The sequence below is a fragment of the Podarcis pityusensis genome, assembly GCF_964106645.2.
Source record: "Podarcis pityusensis genome assembly, chromosome: 15".
In the NCBI taxonomy this organism is placed as follows: Eukaryota; Metazoa; Chordata; class Lepidosauria; order Squamata; family Lacertidae; genus Podarcis; species Podarcis pityusensis.
This window is the reverse complement of record NC_138040.1, coordinates 22,876,873-22,901,516: the sequence shown is the minus strand read 5'-3', so window position 1 is coordinate 22,901,516 and position 24,644 is coordinate 22,876,873. Positions and strand designations below refer to the sequence as shown.

General features: G+C 40.8%; 2 protein-coding genes across 9 annotated transcripts in view; one reads left to right on the top strand and one right to left on the bottom strand.

Annotated features, from left to right (window-relative positions):
• The window catches only part of TECTA (tectorin alpha), a 96,701-nt gene extending 88,176 nt beyond the window's left edge, over positions 1-8,525 (top strand). Inside the window, exons 18-23 of the mRNA XM_080983355.1 lie at positions 432-595; positions 2,405-2,653; positions 2,747-2,909; positions 3,760-3,847; positions 4,164-4,280; positions 5,288-8,525. Coding sequence (XP_080839481.1) covers positions 432-595; positions 2,405-2,653; positions 2,747-2,909; positions 3,760-3,847; positions 4,164-4,280; positions 5,288-5,385 — 879 coding nt within the window. The 3' untranslated portion in view covers positions 5,386-8,525. The remainder of the gene's footprint in view (positions 1-431; positions 596-2,404; positions 2,654-2,746; positions 2,910-3,759; positions 3,848-4,163; positions 4,281-5,287) is intronic.
• LOC308464336 (uncharacterized protein) overlaps positions 1-24,644 on the bottom strand; it is a 63,867-nt gene that overhangs the window by 16,172 nt on the left and 23,051 nt on the right. For 3 of the 8 annotated variants that reach the window (XM_080983682.1, XM_080983683.1, XM_080983684.1), the window contains 6 exons: positions 24,267-24,334; positions 22,734-22,977; positions 22,464-22,607; positions 12,917-13,037; positions 10,820-10,932; positions 6,729-8,645 (listed from right to left, as the gene is read on the bottom strand). In XM_080983682.1, coding sequence (XP_080839808.1) covers positions 8,487-8,645; positions 10,820-10,932; positions 12,917-13,037; positions 22,464-22,607; positions 22,734-22,977; positions 24,267-24,334 — 849 coding nt within the window. In that variant the 3' untranslated portion in view covers positions 6,729-8,486. Of the gene's footprint in view, positions 1-3,732; positions 3,873-6,728; positions 8,646-10,819; positions 10,933-12,916; positions 13,038-22,463; positions 22,608-22,733; positions 22,978-24,266; positions 24,335-24,644 lie in introns of those variants that run through there. The other 5 variants (XR_013979957.1, XR_013979955.1, XM_080983686.1 and 2 more) reach the window with 5 other exon arrangements.

Below are 24,644 nucleotides of genomic sequence, written 5' to 3'. Positions count from 1 at the left end.
TTTTATTTAGGGCTATCCACAAATTCAAGAATGTTTTGTCAAGTGATCATCTACTTTTTAATTGATTCCTCAACTTGCCAGACTTCCATTCTTCTCAGACTATCCACAGACCACATAAAGAGATTCTTCACTCAAGGTAGCTTCTTTTGGGTTAGTCTTCTGTTGGATGGTTCCCTCCATTTCACTCAACTTAAGCAAGAAAATTTAGACTGCAATTCTATATACACCCAGTTTAGTGTAAGTTCCACTGAACTCAATGCAAGTTACTACTGAGTAGACACATACTGCTGTTAAGTCTAAAGCACAGATTATGGCTTTGGATACTGTTAAAGAGAACAATACAAGTGTCGAGAGGGCATCTGCACATTTGAGAGGCCTTTAATCCTTCTACGTGTATCTCCCCACCCCCACATTTTTTCCCCTCTGTGCAGTCCAACAGCACCCACATCATGTACAAAAACACAGTCTGGATTGAAAGTGCAAATAACACTGGAAACATTATCACTCGGGACCGAACTATCAATGTTGAATTCTCCTGTGCTTATGAGCTTGACATCAAAATTTCTTTGGATTCCGTTGTGAGACCAATGCTCAGGTAATAGAAACACCTGCTTCCTTTGTACACATGGAGAGGTCATTTGGGTGGGATAAAGGATAAAGGCCCTGCTCTCATTGACTTTATTTGGAAGGGTACAGGATCCTCTGAGGTGACACCCACAGGAATATATGGAGTCAATTCACATGTTATATTGGATTTGACTTCCTTTCCTTCCTTTCTTCCTTCCTTCCTTTCTTTCTTTCTTTCTTTCTTTCTTTCTTTCTTTCTTTCAATGCTGATGTCATTCCTGTGTCTGAGTTCATGAGAGCACTGTCTGAAAATTGGCATAAATGCAATCGTTGAGACAGCTAGAGCGCTGGTGGTGGAAAACTCATTCTGAATCAGACCAGACACGGGCTACAGTTCAATGTCGAGCCTACCAAGTGGCGACGGTGACAGCAAAGAGGACCGTCTTCACCTCTGTTGCATCTGCAGAAAACAGCAGCAGGAGACTCTTTCAGGTGGTTCGCAATCTGGTCCTGAATGGGGAAACTGTGTCCCTGAAGGACCAGGTGCGCAGCCTTGGAGTCATTTTGGACTCACAGCTGTCCATGGAGGTGCAGATTAATTCTGTGTCCGGGGCGGTTGTCTACCAGCTCCATTTGGTACGCAGGCTGAGACCCTACCTGCCCGTGGACTGTCTTGCCAGAGTGGTGCATGCTCTAGTTATCTCCCGCTTGGACTACTGCAATGCGCTCCACGTGGAGCTACCTTTGAAGGTGACCTGGAAACTACAACTAATCCAGAATGCAGCAGCTAGGCTGGTGACTGGGAATGGCCGCCGGGACCATATAACACCGGTCCTGAGAAATCTGCATTGGCTCCCAGTACGTTTCCGAGCACAATTCAAAGTGTTGCTGCTGACCTTTAAAGTCCTAAGCGGCCTTGGTCCTGTATACCTGAAAGAGCATCTCCATCCCCATCGTTCAGCCCAGACACTGAGATCCAGTGCCGAGGGCCTTCTGGCGGTTCCCTCTTTGCGAGAAGTGAGGTTACAGGGAACCAGACAGAGGGCCTTCTCAGTAGTGGTGCCCGCCCTGTGGAACGCCCTCCCATCAGATGTCAAGGAAATAAGCAGCTATCCTATTTTTAAAAGACATCTGAAGGCAGCCCTGTTTATGGAAGTTTTTAATATTTAATGCTGTATTGTTTTTAAGACTTGATTGGGAGCCGCCCAGAGTGGCTGGGGAGACTCAGCCAGATGGGCGGGATATAAATAAATAAATAAATAAATAAATAAATAAATAAAATTATCCAATTCATGAGCTCCAGGCATACACCCATTATGTGGTTTCTGTGACTGGAGACCCATGGGGTGTCCCCTATGTTTGCAAAAACTTACACTAGCATAGGATGTGAACCAGCCCTCCAACTGCCCACTTAGTACTGCTCTGATCACTCTTTGATCCTCATATGTTTGTACCTGGGACTGCAAAAGATATTGTCCCTCCTGTAGAGGCCTCTGATGCCTAATGTTTGAAAGTTCTCATGTATGCATAAGAAACACCATAAAATAATTAGGAAAAAGAACAGCGAGTCATAATCCATGCTATTTGTCTGAAGAATGAGGTAGCTGAATTGCTGTTTACAGCTTATTTTAGTGCATTCATCACTTTATGGTGTTTTAGCATTTTATTGTAATCCATCCTGATAATATACTTGAAAGGGCAAAATATAATTAATAAATAAATAGGCACCTGAGGCAGATTTAGACTTGCTTCTCTGACTCAGCAAACTTGCTCCATGGTTTCTCCAGGATATTTTCTTTATTCACTCTTCGTTAAGTTTTATAACTCTCCTTTTCAGTGTGATTAATCTGACAGTGCCTACACAAGAAGGCAGTTTCACAACCAAGATGGCACTGTACAAAAACTCATCCTACAAGCATCCCTACCGGCAAGGTGAAGTGGTGCTGACCACCCGTGACGTGCTGTATGTTGGCGTCTTCGTCCTTGGGGCAGATTCCACCCATCTCATCCTAATGCTGAATAAATGTTATGCAACACCTTCCCGAGACAGCAATGACAAGCTCAGATACTTCATCATTGAAGAAGGGTAAGTGACAACCTTTTTCCTTCCTCGGTTTTGGAAATTCCAGAGATTCCTCACAGCTGTGTTGAGAGCTGGGACTTTTTTTTTGCGTTGTAGGTGCCAGAATATAAAGGACAACACAATTGGGATTGAAGAAAATGGAGTTTCACTGACTTGCCGCTTTCACGTCACTGTCTTCAAGTTCATCGGTGATTACGATGAGGTTCACCTCCACTGTGCCGTTTCACTTTGCGACTCAGAAAGATACTCTTGCAAAATAGTAGGTGGCATGGAGCGTTATATCCTGGCCCGGTAGATTTGCATAGCTTAGACTCTACACAGGGGTCATTGACCATCTTATATAAGCTCACCTCGGTGATTATGGTCTGCAGGAGAGACTCTACTCAAAGTGCCCTGTGACAGAATCATGGAGTTGGAAATGACCTCAGAAGTCATCTAGTCCAAACCCCCAACTAATGCAGGAAACCCACAGCAATAGCATCTGTGTAGATGGGGAAATGCATGCATTTTGAGGGATGGTGGTGCATTATGGATATCCCAGTAAGGTAAAGGTAAAGGGACCCCTGACCATTGGGTCCAGTCGTGGTCGACTCTGGGGTTGCGGTGCTCATCTCGCTTTATTGGCCAAGGGAGCCTGCGTACAGCTTCTGAGTCATGTGGCCAGCATGACTAAGCCGCTTCTGGCGAACCAGAGCAGTGCACGGAAACGCTGTTTACCTTCCTGCCAGAGTGGTACCTATTTATCTACTTGCACTTGACGTGCTTTCGAACTGTTAGGTTGGCAGGAGCAGGGACCGAGCAACGGGAGCTCACCCCATTGTGGGGATTCGAACCGCTGAACTTCTGATTGGCAAGTCCTAGGCTCTGTGGTTTAACTCACAGCGCCATCCGCGTCCCGGATATCTCAGTAGTCACCCCTAAACTCTGGAATCACCAGGAAGATTACCTGTGCTCTCCAGATGTTGTTGGACTACCATCATCCCTGGATGATGGACATGGAGCCCAACAACATCTGGTGGGCCACACCTGCTCTAAGTCTTCATGGCGATTTCTAGGTGGATTTCTAGAGTGCACACACTTACAGCAATCTTCTCTCCTTGTTTGGTCAGAACTGTCCTCAGAACGCCAGGAGGGCCAATGACTATACCAAAGAGCTCAATGAGCAGATCATCTCTGTGGGGCCAATCAGGAGGAAGCGTAAGTCTGGCATTTCTTCAATTTCCTGAAGGATGATGAGTTTACTTTACTCCATGGCTACAGTGGTGGGATTCAGCATGTTGCAAAGACAGAATTCTGCCTTTGTTAATAATCTCTCTGGTCCCCAAGGTAGCAGGAAAAAGTTTTGAGCATTGAAGGTGGAAGGGTTCAGAGCCTGACTAGCCATAAACCAGCATCACTGTGTAAAAATCAGTTTTAATATGAAGCAGTGGTAACTTCACAGTGCCACTGTGACCCAGACCATTCCTCCTTATTGGAAATATTCCACTTTCATTTTTTACATCTTGTGTTTTAGGTTTAGACTGGTGTGAAGACAATGGAGGCTGTGAACAGATATGTACAAGCCAGATGGATGGGCCTCTATGCAGCTGCGTAACAGGGACCTTGCAGGAAGATGGCAAGAGCTGCCGAGGTGACGTATCCAGGCATTCCACAAGTTATTCTCTTAGGAAGGTTTGGAAGCAAGGCCTCCCTTTAATGCCAAAAACTGCCCACTTACAAAAACTGCCATCCCTTTCCTTTGAAATATTTTACTATTCTGGCTGTTGTAACTTAGAAATGAACATATGAACAGCCTTCATGCTACAGACCATTAGTCCATCTATTCAGTACAGTCTACTTCAGCAGTAGCTCCTCCAGGGCTTTTTTTCAGCCAGAGCTCACCAGAACTCAGTTCCAGCAGCTCTCAGGTGGGTGCTATTGCCATTCTAAGACAACAAGGGAGGCATTCATGGTGTGTTCCGGCACCTTGTTTTCTAGAAAAATAGCACTGGGCTCCTCAGTGGTTAAAATGAGAACCTTCTCCATGAAAAGTATGTGCTCTGTTCCTGACCACTGACCTTCCCTACTTACCCTCCTCCCCATAAAATTTGTGACATATTTTATGGACCACATGTCACTCCTTCCTATATGAATATGTATGGAAAGTCAGTCCGGGCCAGCTTAGTTGAGTTTTAGTTGATTGATTGATTGATTGATTGATTGAACAAACGAACTGCACATGGGGAAAAGCTGTATTTCTGAAGCACACTTCCTTTGATTTTTAGATAAGCCTGGTATATTGTAGCAGGCATTATCGTAGAAGAAGCGTTCTCTCACTGTAAGAGGACAGGGAGAATGCCTCTGAAGGTGCTGTGCTATCTCTAGTTTTTATAAGCCCTCATTAAAAAAACCCCAACTCTTAAAATTGTTCCCTGATTCATTGGGAGGTCCTTGTTTAAAAGTATTTTAAATCAATTAATCTAACTGATTTAATTTATTATATATTTGCAGCCACAGTATAATTTACTGTACCGTCGAGATCTCACTAGCTGTATCTCGGGGCTACTAAGAAAATCAAAACCAGTACAAGAAATGCAGGCTCTGCCTCTTTAAAATGTGGCTCATGAGTTCTCTCTCTTCTTCTTCTTCTCTCTATAGCAACCAGCTCATCAAGTGGACCTCAAGCCAGGCTGCTTCCCCTCATTGTTACCCAGATATCGTTATGGTGTATTCTCTGTAAACCGATTCCAACATAATAATTAATCTTCAGCTTCTACTTAAAGTACTGTAATTTACTTTAACCCTTCTAAGTCCCTGTAGGATACGCGCATGCAACCCTAAACCTGCAACCTGCACTGACAACAGTCATCGCCATCTACGACAACACTTTGTCCGTTGCTGCACTGGAGTTGTTGGCCTGCTTTTAATGGTCTTAATCCTAAAGAAAGCTGGAAAAATTTAACAGGGCACTGCACTCTTCTAAACATCAGGGATGTGTCCAACATGATGCGTAGCAAATAGTCAACTGTGTTTCTCCCTCTTTGTCTTCATTTTTAGGACAATCCCCACTCTCTCTTCCTGTTTAAATTTTGGAGGAAAGTATTTTGCCTCTTTGATCACTACTTGATCTTGGAAGAAAAGGAAAATGGGCTGTAGGTAGTCATGGAATTGGTGCCCTGAAATCTATGAATTGCTCCCTGTAGGCTCCTATTTTGGAGGCCCTCCATCATTGTCATTTAGTTCAGGCTCTAGCCATTTGTTTTTTATTTTCTTTTTTATGTGGTTGCTGTGAGTCTTGCATGCACAAGAGAAATTAACCATTGTTAATTTCTTCATAGAACATCCAATTGAAGTTCTCCATTCACACAGCAGGGCTAAGAGAATCAATAGATGGGGGCAATCTACAGGTACCCTGAAAATGTCACCATAGAGTGGTTGGCATGTGGGAAGCCATCCCAGTTTTTGTTGCAGCTGCCATCGTTGCCACTCACACATCCAGTTTAAATGAGCAAACTTTTGGTCATATGAAAAAGCATTTCTTCTTTTCTTGAGTTCTGACCACTCTTCTTTCTCTTGATATATTTGTTCAAATAGCTTTAAGACGAGACAGCAGGCAACTTGCTTTTGGAAACCTTGTTTTGAATGTGGGGGTTCTATGGATATGCTGGAGAACATTCAGGTATAACATTTTACCATGGAAACAAATCCATCAAGAGAAATGTCTGTGGTGCAACCTACCACCAAGTTTATCAGAGGTTTCGATACTGTGTGGACATAACAAATTTACATTGGTTTAAAACAGAAACCTGTGAGTTAAATTTTTTGTGAGGTGTGTAAGGATCTCTTGGAGAGAATTCTCAACACCTCATCAAACTGCAATTCCCAGGATTCCTGGAGAAGCCATGACCTTTAAAGAGGCAAGGATTGATAACAGCTTCTAGTGTTTCAGCCTGAGATCCTATCCCTTTAATTATGCTCACATGTTATCACTGAACTCAGTAAATGGCTCACAAAAGAGCTCTGGACAGCTGGGGTGTCTTCCCTCCCCCACCCCATCCCAATTCAAACTCTGTCCCTTTTTGTTATACATTCAGCCAAATAATTTAAACATGGTTTATTCTTAATAAAACTTTGTGTTCAGATATGCTCATTTCCTGTTTGTTATTGCATCACATGGGGAATCAAGATAAATGTAAAACAGTGTTACACTCACATATATTACTCTGAAATGAAACATAAGCATATCCAAAAGCCTTACATTATTCAGGTGCTCTTTTCCTCTCTTCTGTTTCTGTTAAATACCCTTTAAATGAAATATATCATACAGAATGAGTTAAGCATGTACCTCAGTCAATTATGTAGCAAGCTCCTCTATGAGAGCAGAACATCATTCTTGTTAAGGGAGAGATATTCTGTTAATAGTGCAAATCCTAGTATTAATAGGTGCAATGGACTAGATGCAGTAGAACAAAATGCCTCCAGTCATCTGCAGAAGAGGGCATCTGCATTAAACTTGGTATACTTAGTACAGGGCTTTAAAAAAATGAATGGCCCAAAGCTGATGTAAGAACATGAGTAGAGACCTTTTGGATCAGTCCAATGGTCCATCTAACCTAGCATCCTGTTCTCACAGCCAACTGGATGCCTTTGGGAAGTCCACAAGCACAACCTGAGTACAATGGCATTCCACCCACCTGTGATACCCACCAACTGGTGTTCAGAGGCATACTGCCTCTGAGAGTGGAGGTGGAACACAACTATTATGGCTAGCAGGCATTGATAACCCAGAAAGCCACCTCAGGCAGCCTATGCTCAGGCCTCAAAGGACTATTCAGGCACAGAAAGGAATAACGATTCTAACACTGCCCAGCTGTGATTGGGCAGGCCGTATGGAGCCCCTGAGTTGGCAGATGGGTCAGGTATAAGGAGTCTGGCCTTCTGCCCTTTCCGGATGCAAGGGAACAATGGTAAGCACACACTTAGAAAATAAGAGTTGAATGTCCTTAAGTCAATCATATTGAGATAATCCAGGCAGCTTCCAATAAGCAGCCCAGGTACTGAGATACCATGGTGGGGAGTGACATTCTGGGGCTTGCACAGGCAATCAAGGCTCTCTGTGCACTGTGAAGCTTCCTCATCAAGGGTAGTCCTACCTCTCAAATGCCGCAAGTCAATCAGATGTCAGGGGCTGGACTCTTTGGCATGATAAGCTCCTGAAATGAGACTCTGGAAACAGTTGGTATCTACAGTCAAGGGGATTAAACAGCTCCAAGTCTATGACAGACACTTGTACTCCACCCACATATATGAACAGCAAAGAGCTGGACCGTCTCTATACACATAAGTTAATTTTATGAAGCTTCCTGCCACAATTTGTGGTGATGGCCATGAGCTTAGGAGGCTTAAGATGGAATCACATACCTCTGTGGGAGATGGGGAAATACATGTAACTAATTAAATGCAAAATCTGCAAAATACCACATGAAGAAAAGTCCTTCATATAATGCAAAATTAACTAGTTACTAATGGAAATAACTAATGGAATTTGCAGCTACTGCCACAAGATGTAGTGATGGACAGCAAATGATTAGACAAATGTATTTATAAGTCTGTTAATGGGTATTGACCATGATAGCTAAATGGAACCTTTAGGATCAGAGACATTCTACCTTAAAACTGCAATTGCCAGGGGTGGGGGGCAAATGGCAAAATAGAGTTGTTGCACTCATGGTCTGCTTATGTTCTTCCCAGAAGAATCTGGCTGGCCACTGAAGAAAATGGATGCTAGACACAATGGACCTATGATCTGATTTAAGAGAATTCTAGTGCTTACATTCTGTTGTTTATGCATTGAGCATTAATATGGATATAGTTGTCTGTCCCCCAAAATGCTTGTAATAAAACTACCCCCCAGCCCCAGATTCCTTTCTACCTGAGCTTTCTTTTCATATTCCAGCAGATCTTCCATGTCCTCGTCCACCACTTTATTCAGCTCTGTCAAGATAACATCTAAAGCCTGAAATACACAAGAGAGGCGTCCCAAAATTTAGATGAAAAGGAAAAAGTGAGGGCGGGAGCTGATCCAGGGAAAGAAACAAGCTTAACACTTTCTTTAAATTGAGGCCTTTACACAAGTCAGGTTACAGCACAAAGGCTTCATGCTCTGTTTTTTTTAAAAAAAATAATAATATGAAATGAGAGATCTGATTTGATGTGAACCACATTGCTGTTTTCATAATAAAAGAAGTGGCAGCCACATGAGTAATTTGAGACAAAGCAATATCCCATCAGATTAGAGTCAAAAGAATGTGCCAGAGCCTGAAGAAACACAAACCATGTGCCCTGCCAATCTTTCACATTTTAAGATCTATTTTTAAGGCTCCTTGCAGTACAAAGTAGAGTTTAAAACTTGCTTACTCTGCTGCCATCTGCTGGAAAATTTGGTTTACAAATCTCTGGTTTGCAATGATTTCAACATCACAATGTTTTCCCCTCTAATAATGATATACAACCCTTAAGAGTCAGTAGTCCATCTGATCTGCAGAATGTACAAAGGTAAATAACAAAGAATTCTTGAAAAACAGCACTTCCGTCAAATTAGGAGGGCAAAGCGCCTCCAGAGGCAATGGGCATTTGAAAGGTCATTCAAGGACGTATCAGGACAGGCATGCTTCCTGTGGCTATAGGATTTTGCTATTCAGGACTCAAGAATGGTACTTTACGACTTTCATAAGGCTTATAAATAAATCATATACCAGCCTTTGGTCCAGAATAATTGCACCATTCACCTTCTGGTAACTCTACGTTTGATGTGTGACTAAAGGTAAGCAAGAATCTACTGAGGATAATGGAAGTTGTGTTTAATACAGCAAGGAAACAAAGAATAATAATTCAGGGGTGGAAAGCCTGAAAATGTGTGCTCTAACTCCTAGGAACTATCTGATAACAGTTATTCTGTAACTATCTATTCTGTAAAACTATTCTGTAAAAATAAGCTAAACCCAGTTGTTCTAGATTTCTGCATTACAAGACTGTTACGATCTGCAACCAGACTGTCAGAACATGTTGCGAACAGATTATATTTAAAAGGTTGTTGGAACAACTGAAGGAACACAGTTGTCTATGCATTCAGTGACAACTGGACACAAAGAATTAGGTTTGCAGTGCAGAGGGGGAGCCCATTTTAGCTTAAGCGCCCTAAGGCTGATAGGATATTTCAGGACAGGCAAAAGAAAATACTTCTTCACACCGTGCCTAGTTAAACTGGAATTTGCTCCCACAAGCTGTAGTGATGACCACCAACTCGGATAGCTTTTAAAGAGGATTAGACAAATTCTTGGAGGATAAGGCTATGATCTGTCTCCACTGTTGAAGGCAGTACTGTATGTCTCTGTAAAACAGCTGCTGGGGACAGAAGTTGGGAGAGTTCTGTTGCTCTCAAATCTTGCGTGCAAGTTTCCCACAGCACGGGCAGACTTTGGTAATCTTTCATAATATGGTGCCCTGTTCCATCTCCAGTTAAAAATGATCAGGTAGGAAGTATTGAGAAAGATCTACATATTCATTGGAAGTAAATTTCACATACTTAAATGGGATTTCCTCACTTGCCTTGAGGAAGCCTTTTTTAATTATAGTTTTACTTACGATACATACAGTAGCATTCTGTACCAGCCTATGTGTGTGGAAGGCAAAGACCTCGATTTATGCTCCACCTCAGATACTGTGAATGCAAAGCTGCTGTTCTGTGAGTGTAAGGAGCCCACTACCACTATGTACTTAGGGCAATTGCTGCATTGAGGCACTTAGAACAACTAATGCACTGGAGTATTTGACTTAACTTCAGCACTGTGAAGGTTAAACAGAATATTTAATAGGGAAAGAGATATTAGGAGGAGCAATAATCTATGATTAGCGAAGGAGGGGGAATCCAGCAGCCCATGATGAAGTAGGTCTCAACTAATCTCTCTCTCCCTCCCTCCCTCTCTCTTTCTCTCCCTCTCTCTTTCTTTCTCTCTCTCTGTGTGTGTGTGTGTGTGTGTGTGTTACATCCGACCCTTTCCCCTTAATTAGCTCTGAGCCTGCTCTGGTAGAGGTGGAGGCAGGGTGGGTGAAGCTCCTCTGGACACTGCAGTACAGGAAAGATAAAAGGCAGCCAAAACAATCAACATTTTAAAATATGAGCCTACTTACCACCTCGGTAAAAGCTTTCAGATGGAAATCTCCCAGGGGGATGTTTTCAGAGGTAACTCGCTGCTGCTGCTGAATGCTAAATAACTGCTTAAGGAGAATATCGAACATAAAATCTAGAAAGAAAAAGGTAGGCAAGGAAGATCGAGGGCCAAACTGGACATGGCATTTGTCATGCAGTTTGCCCTGGTGAGCTTGGAATTCTCTCTTTTTTATATTTATTATTATTTATTAATTAAATATCTATACCGCTCTTCATCCGAGGATCAGAGGGCAGTTTACAATAGAAAAACACACAAATACACAGCACAGTAACAATGTTACTAGTAACACACAATTTAAAAGGCCATAGATTAAAAACAAACAAACCTGAAATAGCAGGGGGCAGAGAGGAGCCAGGCTGGGACTCTGGCATGGGGGGGAAAAACAGCTTTAACTCTTTCTCCTTGCCATCTTCCCAGTTGGAATCCCTCCTCACCTGAGTGCCTGTTTTTGCAATGTGAGAGGAATTCTCATGGTGCCAATGGGCACTTTCCTCCCAATGCAAAAAACAGTTGTGGGGAAGGCAATTCTAATCAGGATTCCAATCAAGCCCCTGCCCTGCTGTAACAGGTCCTGATCTAGCTTTCCCCCCACCAAATAGCACTGTAACCTTCCTGCCCCTAGCAATGTGGCTATATCCCCATAAAACTGGTGTGCAAGGATTTTCTTTAGGGATAATTGATACCCACTTGAGAAATGTTGGTAGGCCATCAGTCCATAGTCCATGGACTATGCAGAACTTGATAAACTGACAGGGAAGATTAGATATCTACGAGATCAAAAGTTCATCGAGGACTGGGGAAAGTTTGTTGAGTATTTGGAATGTATAAGTGATGAGAGAATAACGCTAGTGGCATTCTAAGAAGCTCTGTAAAAGTTTGAGAAGTATTGTAAAAAAGAAAAACAAATGTGGAAGGGTATGCTAAAAGGCAATAGTAAATTTAGGAAATGTGTAATTAAAAAAGTTAAATTCGGATGATTGTCAGAGAGGCTGAAGGAAGTCTAAAAAAAGAGAAAATCTGTGAAAGTTGTAATGTGGTGTGATATGCATTTTTTCTTGATGGAAAATTAATAAAAAATATTATAAAAAAAGAGAGAAATGTTGGTAGGACACTACAGCCGTATGGGCAGGGCTTTTTTTCAACTAGAACTCACCAGAACTCAGTTCCGGCACCTCTTGGGTGGACGCCAATGCCATTATAAGATGACAAGGAGGTGTTCATGGTGAGTTCCAGCACTTCCTTTAGAAAAATAGCACTGTGTATGAGTGTAGCACTATGGGTAGCTACAGCCGTTCCTGCCAGTTGTCCATGCTCTGATGACTTCCTGTTTGGTCTACTGTGATGCACTATGTAGGGCTGCCCTTGAAGATGGTCCGGAGGCTGCAGTTCATGCAGAATGCAACTGCTTCGTTGGTAAGGGGAGCAGCCCAAATGTGACTATGTGTTACCACCGGACCTGAAAGCATTGCACTGGCTGCCAGTGAGCTACAACAATTTATGAATGTGTAGAGCCTCTTTGAGATTTTTTACTGGCCTTGCCAAAATGCTGTTTACTGAATAGATTGCAGATATTTTAGATATTAAAAAAAAATACTCCCCCCCCCCCAAAAAATGTGAATTTTGTTCTAGGAAAAATGTCTGAGCATGCAGGGTCTATTTGACTGTTCAGTTTTGTCTGACTCCCAGATCATGGCCAGTGAGTGGCATGCAGAAGCTGCTGCCTACAGGATTCCACTTTTGCCATGCTACTACTCATTTGTTGTAACATTCAAAGGCTGACTCCTGCACTTGGTGGCAGATGCACCTGACCATCTGAATATTAAGGGTACTTAAAATCTGCAGTGTAGGTATGCCTAGTATCTGTCATATTTAAGCCCGACAAGCATTGTTCATGCCACGGTAACCTTCCTTGGAAATGTAATCAAAGCTCACATCTCTGCCAGCCCTTTAGTGTTTGCAAAAGGCTTCTTAGATCCCCCAGTGTTAAATAAATCCAAGATATTATGGCTTTCCCCAAAGTTACAGGCATTCCCCTCCCCAGCCGTTCAATACTCACTATCTAAAATCGCGCTTGAGTGCTCCTTCCAAGAAAACCTTGGGCCCTGCAAACTCATCTTCCCTATCACACGCTCCAGAAGAAATATATCAATAAGTTGTTTAGCAGCAAACACAGCAACCTGGGAGGGGAGGAGACAGAAACAGACACCCCCATTACATTTCTAAAAGAAAAAGAAAACATTCTTCAGCAGCTGCTTCGTAAGGTTTCTCATTGTGCTCAAGGAGAGAGAGTTCCAGTGGCTGCCCTTATAGGTGTGCAAACAAAGCAAGCTTAGTCTACCCAGCCTGGTTTCAATGCTTTCAAAAGCTTTTTTCCCCTCTTTTTAAAAAGAGCAATAATGAAATATGTTTTTATTTGTTTTTATTCTTGCAACAGTTTTATCTTTTTTATACTTGAATATGATATTGTTGTAATCTGCCCTGGGACCTTATAGTGAAATGTGGGCAAGAAATCTTATTAATAAATAAATACATCTGCTTCCTGACAATTAATGAAAGAGCATATATTCCCAAACTCTACATGCAGCACAGCCTGCTTAAGGGGTAAACCAATTCCCCTGTGGAAGTGGCAGCAGTGTCCAGCTAAAGTTCAGATAAGAGGTTCAATCCAGCAAAAACTGGATGCCTCTAAATCCAACCAAGATCAGTGGGAATAACAAGTATTTTAGTATTAATGAGACACTGAACTGTGACATGGCATTTAACTGTGCTGGTTACACATACTTAACTTGCTGCATTACAACCAATTTCTTCAAGTGAGAGCAAGTGCATGACAGATTTGGAATGATTTGGCTTACCTCTCATGGACAATCTAAAAGTGTATAAATATTCTGACATTTTAAGAGATAATGATCCATGGCAGATCATATAGTGGAGGGTCAAATTGTTAATGTGCTTTAATTCAACAGCCTCATATTTTATCCATCCCCCAAAGCTTTTTTGTCCTCAAGTATGGTGACCTTAGGGTCAGAGAAATATTGTCTCTGGAGGCTGCACTGCTGATTTCCTTAATCAGGATTGTGTCAAGCAGCACTGAACTTGAAAAAATGTCACAAAGTGTGATTTCTCTTTTTTCTTTAAAAAAAACCACCAAGTTTTATTAGACCTTCCGGTTTTGTGAAGAAGTTTGAGGTATCTCAAGCAATTTCTGTTGCAGTCTAAGAAGTCAACAAAAAAACTTGTGTTAAATTTCAAGAGTCAGGATACCCCCTTCTTCAGTAGTTACTTCCTAATTATTTTATTCCTACCTGTTTATACTGCTGCTGTGTGTTTCTTGCTTTTACTTGCCCTTATATTTTTGCCACAACCTTCCTAACATATTCCAAAAGAGCAAAATATTCAGGTGAAGTCAATTGTACTAAATTGTTAACTTGTAATAACACAAGTACCGTCCTCCTGGATCAGATCAAAAGCCTTTCTTACCCAGCACTTTGTTTCCCAGTCTGACCAACGACATGCCTCTAGGAAACCTCCAAGTAAGGTATGAGGGCAACAACTTTTCCCTGTTATTTGCACCCAAACAAGTACTTCTGAACATGGCTAGTCCATCTAGCTATCATGACTAATATTCATTGGAAGACTTATTATATTTCATCAATTTACCTTAACTCTTTTTTCTTCCAATATTTTTTCTTGGCTATTTGAATAACAGATATAACATCACATAACAGGACCACCACCAAAAGCTAATATCTGGTAATACATAACAAAACTATTCTCATCTATCCATACAAAGAATCCAAATATACAAAACACAACGTCTCGGGGGCTGCTTATAAATTATTCAGTTCATAAGAAGATCTTGTGTCCAGAGTAGGTATATTCAGTCTGTCCTGCTCGTGACCTCCAGACCTGCACAGATGCCCTTGAAAGTCTGTTTTTAAGCTCAATTTTGTTAGTGGATGAAATAAATGGCCCCCACACTGCATTGGATTTGTCTGGTTTTCCTTTTATTGCTTTCAAGTTACGTGTTTTCTCAGCAAGGGCTAGACACTAGACATTCTTGTAGCATAAATCTACAGTCCTTGAAAGCTTTCCTTGTTTGCATTGTGGATAACTGAACAACCATCGGCGATATGATCACTAAGTCTTTAGATTTCATATCAGTATTCAAGCCCTCGGCGATAGTTAGTAAGGACACTTGGAAGAAGACAAAGAAGAAGAGTTTGGATTTGATATCCCACCTTTCACTCCCTTTAAGGAGTCTCAAAGCGGCTAACATTCTCCTTTCCCTTCCTCCCCCACAACAAACACTCTGTGAGGTGAGTGGGGCTGAGAGACTTCAAAGAAGTGTGACTGGCCCAAGGTCACCCAGCAGCTGCATGTGGAGGAGCGGAGAAGCGAACCCGGTTCCCCAGATTACAAGACTACCGCTCTTAACCACTACACCACACTGAGAAAACCAGCCTGAACTCCTTTTGAACACCACCTAAGCCAAGGGTGGGGGAACTCTGGCCTTCCAAATTTGGTTGAACTGGAATTCTCATAATCACTCAAAAATAGTCATGCTGGTAGGGAATGTTGGGAGTTAGAAACCAGCAACATCTGGAGAGTTCCCCACCCCCAATCTAAGCTATGTGGTAGAAAATTCATTAAACAGCTCATGAAGAAGTATTTTCTTTTAGGAAACACTATATATATATTTTATAGATAAGGCTTATCCACACTTACCTTTCCTCCACTCTTTCCTCCACTACCGTCCGTGATTTATAGCTCCATGTCCAATTGCCCTTTATTTTTGCTCTGGAGTTGTCCCCACAAAAACCCGCTCTTTAAAGCTCAATCAAGGCAAACAGCAATCCGTAGAAAACCCAAATTGGTGTTAGCTCCAATTCAGCTTTAAAGAGCATGTTTTCATGGGGAAAGCAGTGGCCTGTGCCTGGAAAGTATGGATAAGCCCTTAGTTAATAATTATGTATTCCAGTACAAAATCAGAGTTTTCCTGATGCCATGTTCATATCTCAAGCAGGGTGGCTATGAAATAAGCCTCACCTTCACACCTCTGCCTGGCCAAAGGGTGAGTTTTGATATGCTTCGTGGTTGCTGTCGTTTTTCAAAAGAGGTCTTAAAATGCCACTTTGATGCTGAGAATCAGTAAAAGGAAAAATGCTTTGCCTGGGTACTAAAGGATAAGAACTGACAGGCGGCATAAATACTTGTGGCATATGATTTATAGATTACACCCTGTCGTGTTGTAGGGAACTTGGCATGCATTGTAATGGATTTGGTTTCTAATAAGGAAGAGTGCATTGTGATTTTGTGTAGCTCCTCGCTGACGTACATGCAGAGATGCTTGTTTGTGGAGATTACCTTGGCAGAAGAGGGGAGGTTGACGTGCTCCTGCCTGATATGCAAATAAATGAAGACAGGTCTCTGCATTGTGCCTGACAATAACAGCAATCTTTTCTTTCTTTTTTATTTCTTTCTCCAAGTAATTAGAATGTGAAGGACAGAGTCCAGACTGAATGATGTGCCTTAATAGTGAGATGAATCTCAAAGAGAAATGGCACTGAACAGACAGTGAAGAGTGGTGGTGAGAGAGGCAAACTCATTTCAGTGCATCAAGTGGAGGGAGCGTGCAACCCTCGCTGCTCTTGTGGGATGATTAGAAGTAATGAAGTTCATTTTATTAATGGCAATTAATATAAAATTTGAAAATGGCAGTAGAAGGAGAAAAAGCTCAATGGCGGGTGAAGGGGACTGTGCATATCCAGAAAACCACCAGGAGTCACTTGCTAAATTTCCTCTTTGAATGGCAAGTCTGAGCATCCTGGGCTTTGTCACAGAGACCCAAACTTCTGCCCTCCCCCAACTTACTTTATTTTACCTTCTGATACATTATCTCACCCTTCCTCCAGGGTGCCTAAAGCTGTGTAAATGGATTTCTTCCTCATCCCCATTTTATTCTCACAATGCTCCTGTGATGTTGGTTAAACTGAGAGATCGTAACTGGCTTGAGGTTACCAAGTGACTTAGATGGCTGAGTAGGGATTTGAACCTGGACCTCATAGGTCCTAGTCTTACCTCTATACCATACTGCAGCCTTCACCAAGCTGGTGCCCTCCAGATATATACATATATTTGTTAATATAATATTTATTGGAGTTTACAATAAGAATAAATGTAACAGACAATATAACAAATATCTTAACATAGTTTCACTTTTTTTTTTTTGGACTTCCTCACATCTCCCGCTCCCACTTTCATCGTTATAACTTTTAACCAGCAATTTGTTATCTTATTTGCATTCTTATATCCCTTCTATATTTCATAATCTTCTAGTTCTCAAAAATAGTTATATTTTCTCAATCTCACTTATTTTCTTAAATCATCTAAGTTAGTGGTGCTCAATTATTTATGATCTAGCATCCTGCTTAGCATTCACTCAAGTTGCAATATTTTTGTAAATAGTTCTTAAATTTCTTCCAATCCTCCTCCATCCTCTCTTCTCCCAGGTCACGAATTCTGCCAGTCATCTCAGCTAGTTCCATATAGTCTATCAGTTGCATCTGCCATTCTTCCAGTGTGGGTAGATCTTGAGTTTTCCAGTACTTTGCGAGAAGTATCCTTGCTGCTGTTGTTGCATACATAAAAAATGTCCAATCCTTCTTTACCACCCCTTGGCCGACAATACCCAAAAGAAAGGCCTCTGGTTTCTTAGTAAAGGTATACTTAAATACCTTTTTCAGTTCATTATAAATCATTTCCCAGAACGCCTTCACTTTAGGGCAAGTCCACCAGAGGTGGAAGAATGTTCCTTCACTCTCTTTACATTTCCAACACTTATTATCAGACAGGTGGTAAATTTTTGCAAGTTTGACTGGGGTCATATACCATCTATATATCATTTTCATTACATTTTCTTTCAAAGCATTGCATGCAGTAAATTTCAATCCAGTACTCCACAACCTTTCCCAGTCCTCAAACATAATATTATACCCAATGTCCTGTGCCCACCTTATCATAGCCGATTTGACAATTTCATCTTGTGTATTCCATTTTAACAGCAAGTTATACATCCTTGAAAGTACCTTAGTCTTTGGTTCTAACAATTCTGTTTCTAGTTTCGATTTCTCCACCTGGAACCCTAGTTTCTTGTCATTTTTAAAAACTTCTTTAATCTGAGCGTAATGTAACCAGTCTCGCACTTTATCCTTCATTTTCTCCAAACTCTGCAATTTCCAATTGTCTCCATCTTTTTCTAATATTTCCCAATATTTAGGCCATTTGGCCTCCATATTGGGTCTTTTTCGGGCCTTAGCTTCCAAAAGTGAAAGCCACCTTGGAGTTTTATTTTCCAGCAAGTCTTTATATTTTGTCCAGACATTAAACAGTGATTTTCTGACAATATGGTTCTTAAAGGCCTTATTTGCTTTAACCTTGTCATACCATAAGTATGCATGCCATCCAAAAGCATTGTTAAACCCTTCCAAATCCAACACGTCAGTGTCTTCAAGAAGTAGCCAATCTTTTAGACAGCAGAACGCTGCGGCCTCATAATACAACTTTAGATCTGGCAGGGCAAAGCCCCCTCTTTCTTTCGCGTCGGTTAATATCTTAAACTTAATTCTGGGCTTTTTGCCCTGCCAGACAAACTTAGAAATATCTCTTTGCCACTTCTGAAAGCACTCCGTCTTGTCCAAAACCTGAAGTGTTTGAAACAAAAACAACATCTTTGGCAATACATTCATCTTAATAGCAGCAATTCGGCCTAACAAAGAAAGTTTCAATTTTGACCAACTATCTAAGTCTCTCTTAATTTCTGCCCAGCATTTTTCATAGTTATCCTTAAATAGACTTAGATTTTTTGATGTTATGTTTACCCCTAGGTATTTTACTTTTTTAACCACATTAAGTTCTGTCTCTTTCTGAAACCGTTCTGACTCTGTGTCTGTTAAGTTTTTCCCCAAAACTTTAGTTTTCTGTTTATTCAATTTAAATCCAGCCACCCGACCAAAATCATTAATCAGTTGTAATACTCTTTTCGTACTAGACTCTGGCTCCTGCAAGGTCAAAACCAGGTCATCTGCAAAAGCTTTTAATTTGTATTGTTTCTGTCCGACCTGGATTCCTTCCACCAACCGGTCCCCTCTGATCATATTCAATAGCACTTCCAGAACCGAGATAAATAACAAAGGGGAAATAGGGCAACCTTGTCGTGTTCCTTTTTCAATTTTAAATTCCTCTGTAACCACATTGTTAACTATCAGTTTAGCTTTCTGCTCTGAATATATAGCCTCAATCCCATTCTCAAAACCCCGTCCCACTCCCATTTCTTTCAAGTTTCCCATCATAAATTTCCAGGAGATGTTGTCAAAGGCCTTCTCCGCATCTATAAAAATTAAAACTGCTTTTGTATTTATATCTGTTTGCAAAAGTTCCAAAATGTCAATAATGTTCCTTGTATTAGCAAACAAATGTCTACCTGGGAGAAAGCCTGCCTGGTCCTTATGGATTACTTCATTTAAAACTTTTTTAAGTCTACTTGCCAAAATGTCTGCAAATATTTTGTAATCCACGTTTAAAAGAGAGATGGGACGATAGTTCTTAAGTTGTGTCTTTTCAGCTTCCGTCTTTGGTATTAATGTGATAAACGCTTCCTTCCACGACTCCGGTGCCCTCTTCCCCTCCAAAATTTCATTGCTGACCTCCATCAAAGGTTGTATCACATAGTCTTTTAATGTCTTATAGTACTTGGAGGTCAGCCCATCTGGCCCTGGGGACTTGCCCAGTTGCATGTTCTGAATGGCTTGTTCAATCTCTTGTCGTGTTATTTTGGAATTCAGGATTGTCCTATTTTCTTGTGACAATTTGGATAGTCCATTTTTTGCCAAAAATTGTTTAATCTCAGCCTCGTCTTGCGGCCCTTGGGTGTATAGTTTTTTGAAGTATCTCTGGAAACACTTTCTAATGTCCACAGGATTCTGAATGCTTTTTCCTTCAATCTCTAAGCTTGTAACCGTATTTAATCTTTGTCTTCTCTTCAACTGCCAAGCTAGCAGTTTTCCACATTTATTCGCCGACTCGAACGTTTTTTGTTTCATTAATTTGACCTTCCATTCTATTTCCTGATTTATCAATTTAGAATATTGTGTTTGATAAAGTTTAATTTCTCTCAGAGTTGGCTGTGACTTTGGATTTAATCTTAACTTCTTCTCTAATTCTTTTATTTTATCCAGGATCTTGTCTTTTTTCTCATTTTGTGTCCTTTTCTTTACGGCATTCTGCTGTATCAAGAATCCCCTCATTACAGCTTTACTTGCGTCCCAGACGATTCTTTTTTCCACCATAGTATTCATATTTATCTCAAAATAGTCCTTCAAAACTTTTTGGGCCTTCTTGGTAATTTCCTGATCTCTGAACAAATTGTCATTCATCTTCCATCTAAAAGAGCCGGTTGGTAGTAGTGTCATATCCATCTTTACTGCATTATGGTCGGAACAGGTCTTTGGGCAGATTTCCACTTTTCTGGCCTTAGGTGCCAGGCCTCTAGATATCCATATTTGGTCGATTCTTGTCCAGGTCAGTTGGGCTTCAGAAAAGAATGTTCCCTCTCTTCCTAGTGGGTTCTTTGTCCTCCAGATGTCAATCAAGTCCATATTGTCTGTCATTTCAAAAAAAGTTTTAGGTAGTCTGCCGTCTTTTGTAACATTTTGGCTTTGTGACTTGTCCATGTTAGTTGATACGACCCCATTCATATCTCCCATCATTATGATGTTGTTGTAGTCCAGATAGTCCAGCATAGTCTCATGCAGCTTCTTGTAAAATTCCGATTTCCCTTCGTTAGGTGCATAGATTCCTAATATCAACAGTTTCTCTCCTTGGTGTTGTATCTCAATTGCCAAAATTCTTCCATGTTCATCTTTAAATAAGAATTTAGGTGACAGGCTCTCTTTCGCATATATCACCACACCTCTCTTCTTCACTTTGTCCGAAGATATAAATTCCTGGCCCAATCTTTTATTTATTAACACTTTTCTGTGGAGCCTTGTCACATGTGTTTCCTGTAGGCAAATAATGTCCAATTGTTCTTTTTTTAATATATGAAATATTTTCTTCCTTTTTTCCGGAATGTTACAACCATTTATATTCCAGCTCAGCAGTTGCAGAGACATCCTGAATTGATCTGGTTATTTTTCAAGGGGTGGTATCTTGTTCACAGGATCTTCAGGTTCCACAGGTGGTGGTACTGGCGTTACCCCAGGCCCAGGAGGTAGTTCAATTCCTTTTTGAAGGTCCTCTCCGTATGTAGACAGAAATTTATCTCTCTCTTCCGATGTTCTAATTTTGACCTTTTTCCCTCTAAAGGTAAAGGATATTCCTTGGGGAAATTCCCACCTAAAAGCAATTGCGTTGCTCCTTAATAATTTGGCAAGTTCAGAATAGGCGGCTCTAAGGTCCAACAGTTGTCTAGGAATATCTTTGTAAATTTCAATTCTTCTGTCCAAAATGTCCAGTAGTGTAGGCCCAAAATCTTGTCCCTTTCCTCCTTCGATCTCAATGTTATCAGGCAGTCTCTGGGCCTCTCCTTTTTTATAAATCTTCCAAGCCTGAAGGCTGACACAATTTTAAAATCCTTTTCCTCTAAATTCCAGAACTTGGAAAATTCTTTGGTTAAAAACTCAGCTAGGTTTCCTTCTTCTGCTTCTTGTAGCGACCTAATCCTCAAATTATTCTCACGATTTCGCAGTTCTATCATAGAGAGATAAATCTGATGTTCCCCTACTTGTTTGGTGAGTGGTCTTACCTCTTGTTCTAAATTTTCTAATTTTTGTCTGGTATCCTCAGCCAATTTCCGATTTTCTGCTGTAGCCTCCGTCAACTGACCAATTGCTTGTGTGTTCTGTGCCACTTGTCCAGTTAATTTATTTAGGCATTCTGTATTTTGGTCAATCTTTGCTGTTTGCTCATCTGCTTTCTTGTCCAAAGCTTCCAATTTTTCAAAAATTTTCTCTCCAGATATTTTGAACTCCCATGTTACAGCTGTGCTGGCTGGCAATATTGGGAGCTACTATGTTTTTGTCTTTTGAGGCATTATTATTTTAATTGCATAGTGTGGTAGTTCTGTTTTCTATTGCAACATAGCTTCTCAAAGTCACTGTTTGAAATATATATACATATTGTTGTTTTGTAAACAGCTTGTCTTAAGTACTAAGTGGTATACAAATATATAAAATATAATCTAGAATACAGACCCCCCAATAGTTCAATAGCATCAAAAAATATAAAAAGTTCCAGTTGTCTATTTCATGGTTTCTCTTAAGCGCAGCTAGCTTAACTGATAGGATAGTTTGGCCATTATGATATAATTGTAATCACTTATGACTAAATTAATGCAGATCAATAAATGACATAGCAGCAAAATGGACACTCCATCTTCCATGAAGTGTAACTTTCGGCTGGAGACAAACTGGAGGATATCAGTTGTCTTCATATCCTGTTTCTGGCTTCCCAAAGGTAAGAAACAGAATGGTGGAATACACAGACCTTTGCTCTGAGCCGACAAGGTACTTCTTAAATTCTTTGAGCACAAGTTCTAAGCTTACCTCTTCCTTCTGCAGTTTAAACATTTCAGAATGATATTCATCAAGGACAGTCTGAACTAAGGCATGGGCTTCCTCCTCAACAACACACAAGATGATCCCATCCAGCAGTTCTTCTTGGTCCAATTCTTGCTGTGCCTCTTGGATCTAAGCCAGCAGTAAAAGAGCATATACATTACACAGTACCATCAGATAAATTCTGCATTTATTTCCTTTTGCACAGGGGGCAGGAAGGAGGAGATGTGGGAGAAAGGTGGCCAGTATATTACTCACTAGTTCAGGCAAAGCTGCATGGGCCACTTCAGTCACTATTTCATCCATACTATTGAAAATAGCAGCCCTGTTGAGGTAGTCATCGGCAAAGTCCTTCACAGCGCTTTTGACCACATCAGTAGATGTATCTCTTGCTGCTTTTGCCAAGAATGGGTCTAATGACAACGAGTGAGTGAAGTTCTCCATGTCTGACAGAGGCTCTTGTCTGGGAACCCTGGGAAAAGACTGGCCTAGATCCAGAGAGCTGTGAAAGATAATAAACTGTTTGTGCCTCTCTGTGCAAAGCTCTTGCACAATTGATGGGCGAGATGAAATAATCAACACAGCCCTGGTCAGCAAGCATTATTAACAAACGCAAAGCCATAATCTCAGAATTAATTGGATAATTCAGCAGTTGAGCCATACTTGTACATTAGCATTCATTAACTGCTTCAGTTAAAAGTGCAAGGCTTTGTATTTGTAATCTTTACGAATGACAAAGTATCTGGACAGTTACTGCTTATTTTCCAAGATACTTTGGTTTTTATTGATACATTAAAAGTTTTTTTTTTATTCTTGGAATAGTTGTATATACCCCAGTGTGCATAGGTTGGCATTCGATTACATTTTACTCACATCAGGCCCACTGAAATTAATAAACATGACTAAATTAGTCCTATTAATTTTAATGGATCTGGTCTGAATAAAACTTGGTTGAATACCATCTATAGCCTCCTGGTTATGGGTGGAATTCAGTGTAGTGCTATTACAAACATTATGTCTGCACAAGCGTATCAGCTTGCCAGATGGAACGATCCCCATTTTCCCTGCAAGCTGTTCTAGGCGTTCTCCACACCCACACCCACTCAAGCCAATTTGGGGCAGTGGGGGAGAAAAGAGGAGGGACGTCCCATTGCACAAGTGGAAGCTCTTGCACAGGGCTTCTGCTGCCAGGGTTCATTAGGTGAGTCCTATGTTTTTATTGGGTGGGGAATCATCCTTTATTTTCTGTTCTCTTATTTATCATGCTAATATCTTATTTGCTGTCCCACATTATTGCCACCAACAATTATTCACTTAGCCGCCTCACTTAGGCTGTCATACAATAGTAAATGCTTGCCTCTGAGTATGCCCCATTGAATTCAGTGAGGCTTAACTTCTGTGTAGGGACTGCACCATGGGCGTAGCCTGGATTTATGTTGGGGGGGGTAGGAGTTTTGTTTGGTGGGGGGGAGAACCGAGCTATCCTTGATGCAATTGGTCAGATAGTTAAGTATTTTTATTTATTTACTTGATTTAGGGGGGCGGTTGCCCCCCCTGCACCCCCCTGGCTACACTCATGGACTGCACCGTTTGTGAATGTAACATCATTGAGAACATTACAGAACATTATTTATGCAAAACAATTCCTTTCAGATGGGGGAAAAGTCATTTTATAAAAATCCTAGTCTGATCATATCAAAGCAACGTTCAACATGCAAAAGCATTCAGAATTTGTTGTGGAAAAGCAATTCAATAACCTTCAATGCAAAGGGAAAGTATTTTATTACTTACTTGGATTTTTCATGTTCACCTTTTGAAGGTTTTCTGTAAGTGAATTTCAAAGGGCGAAGTCTCTGAATCTATGTGATACAGAGGAACATTGGTCACTTACAGTGCCAGATTTACATATAAGCTAAACAAGCTATAGCTTAGGGCCCCACTCTCTCGGGGGCCACCCAAAAATTACGAGTCTTTGTAAATTGTGTTTCTAAAGGAACTTTTGTTATTGTCAAATGCCAAAGTATTAGCACTATTAAGTTTGTTATAAGGAAAAAATCATTTTAAGTTAGAACTTAATAATTATTTCACTCTTAATATACCGTACTTCTTAATTGTATTTCACTATTAATATACTTCTTCTTAACTGTATTTCAGTTCAACAATTACTTT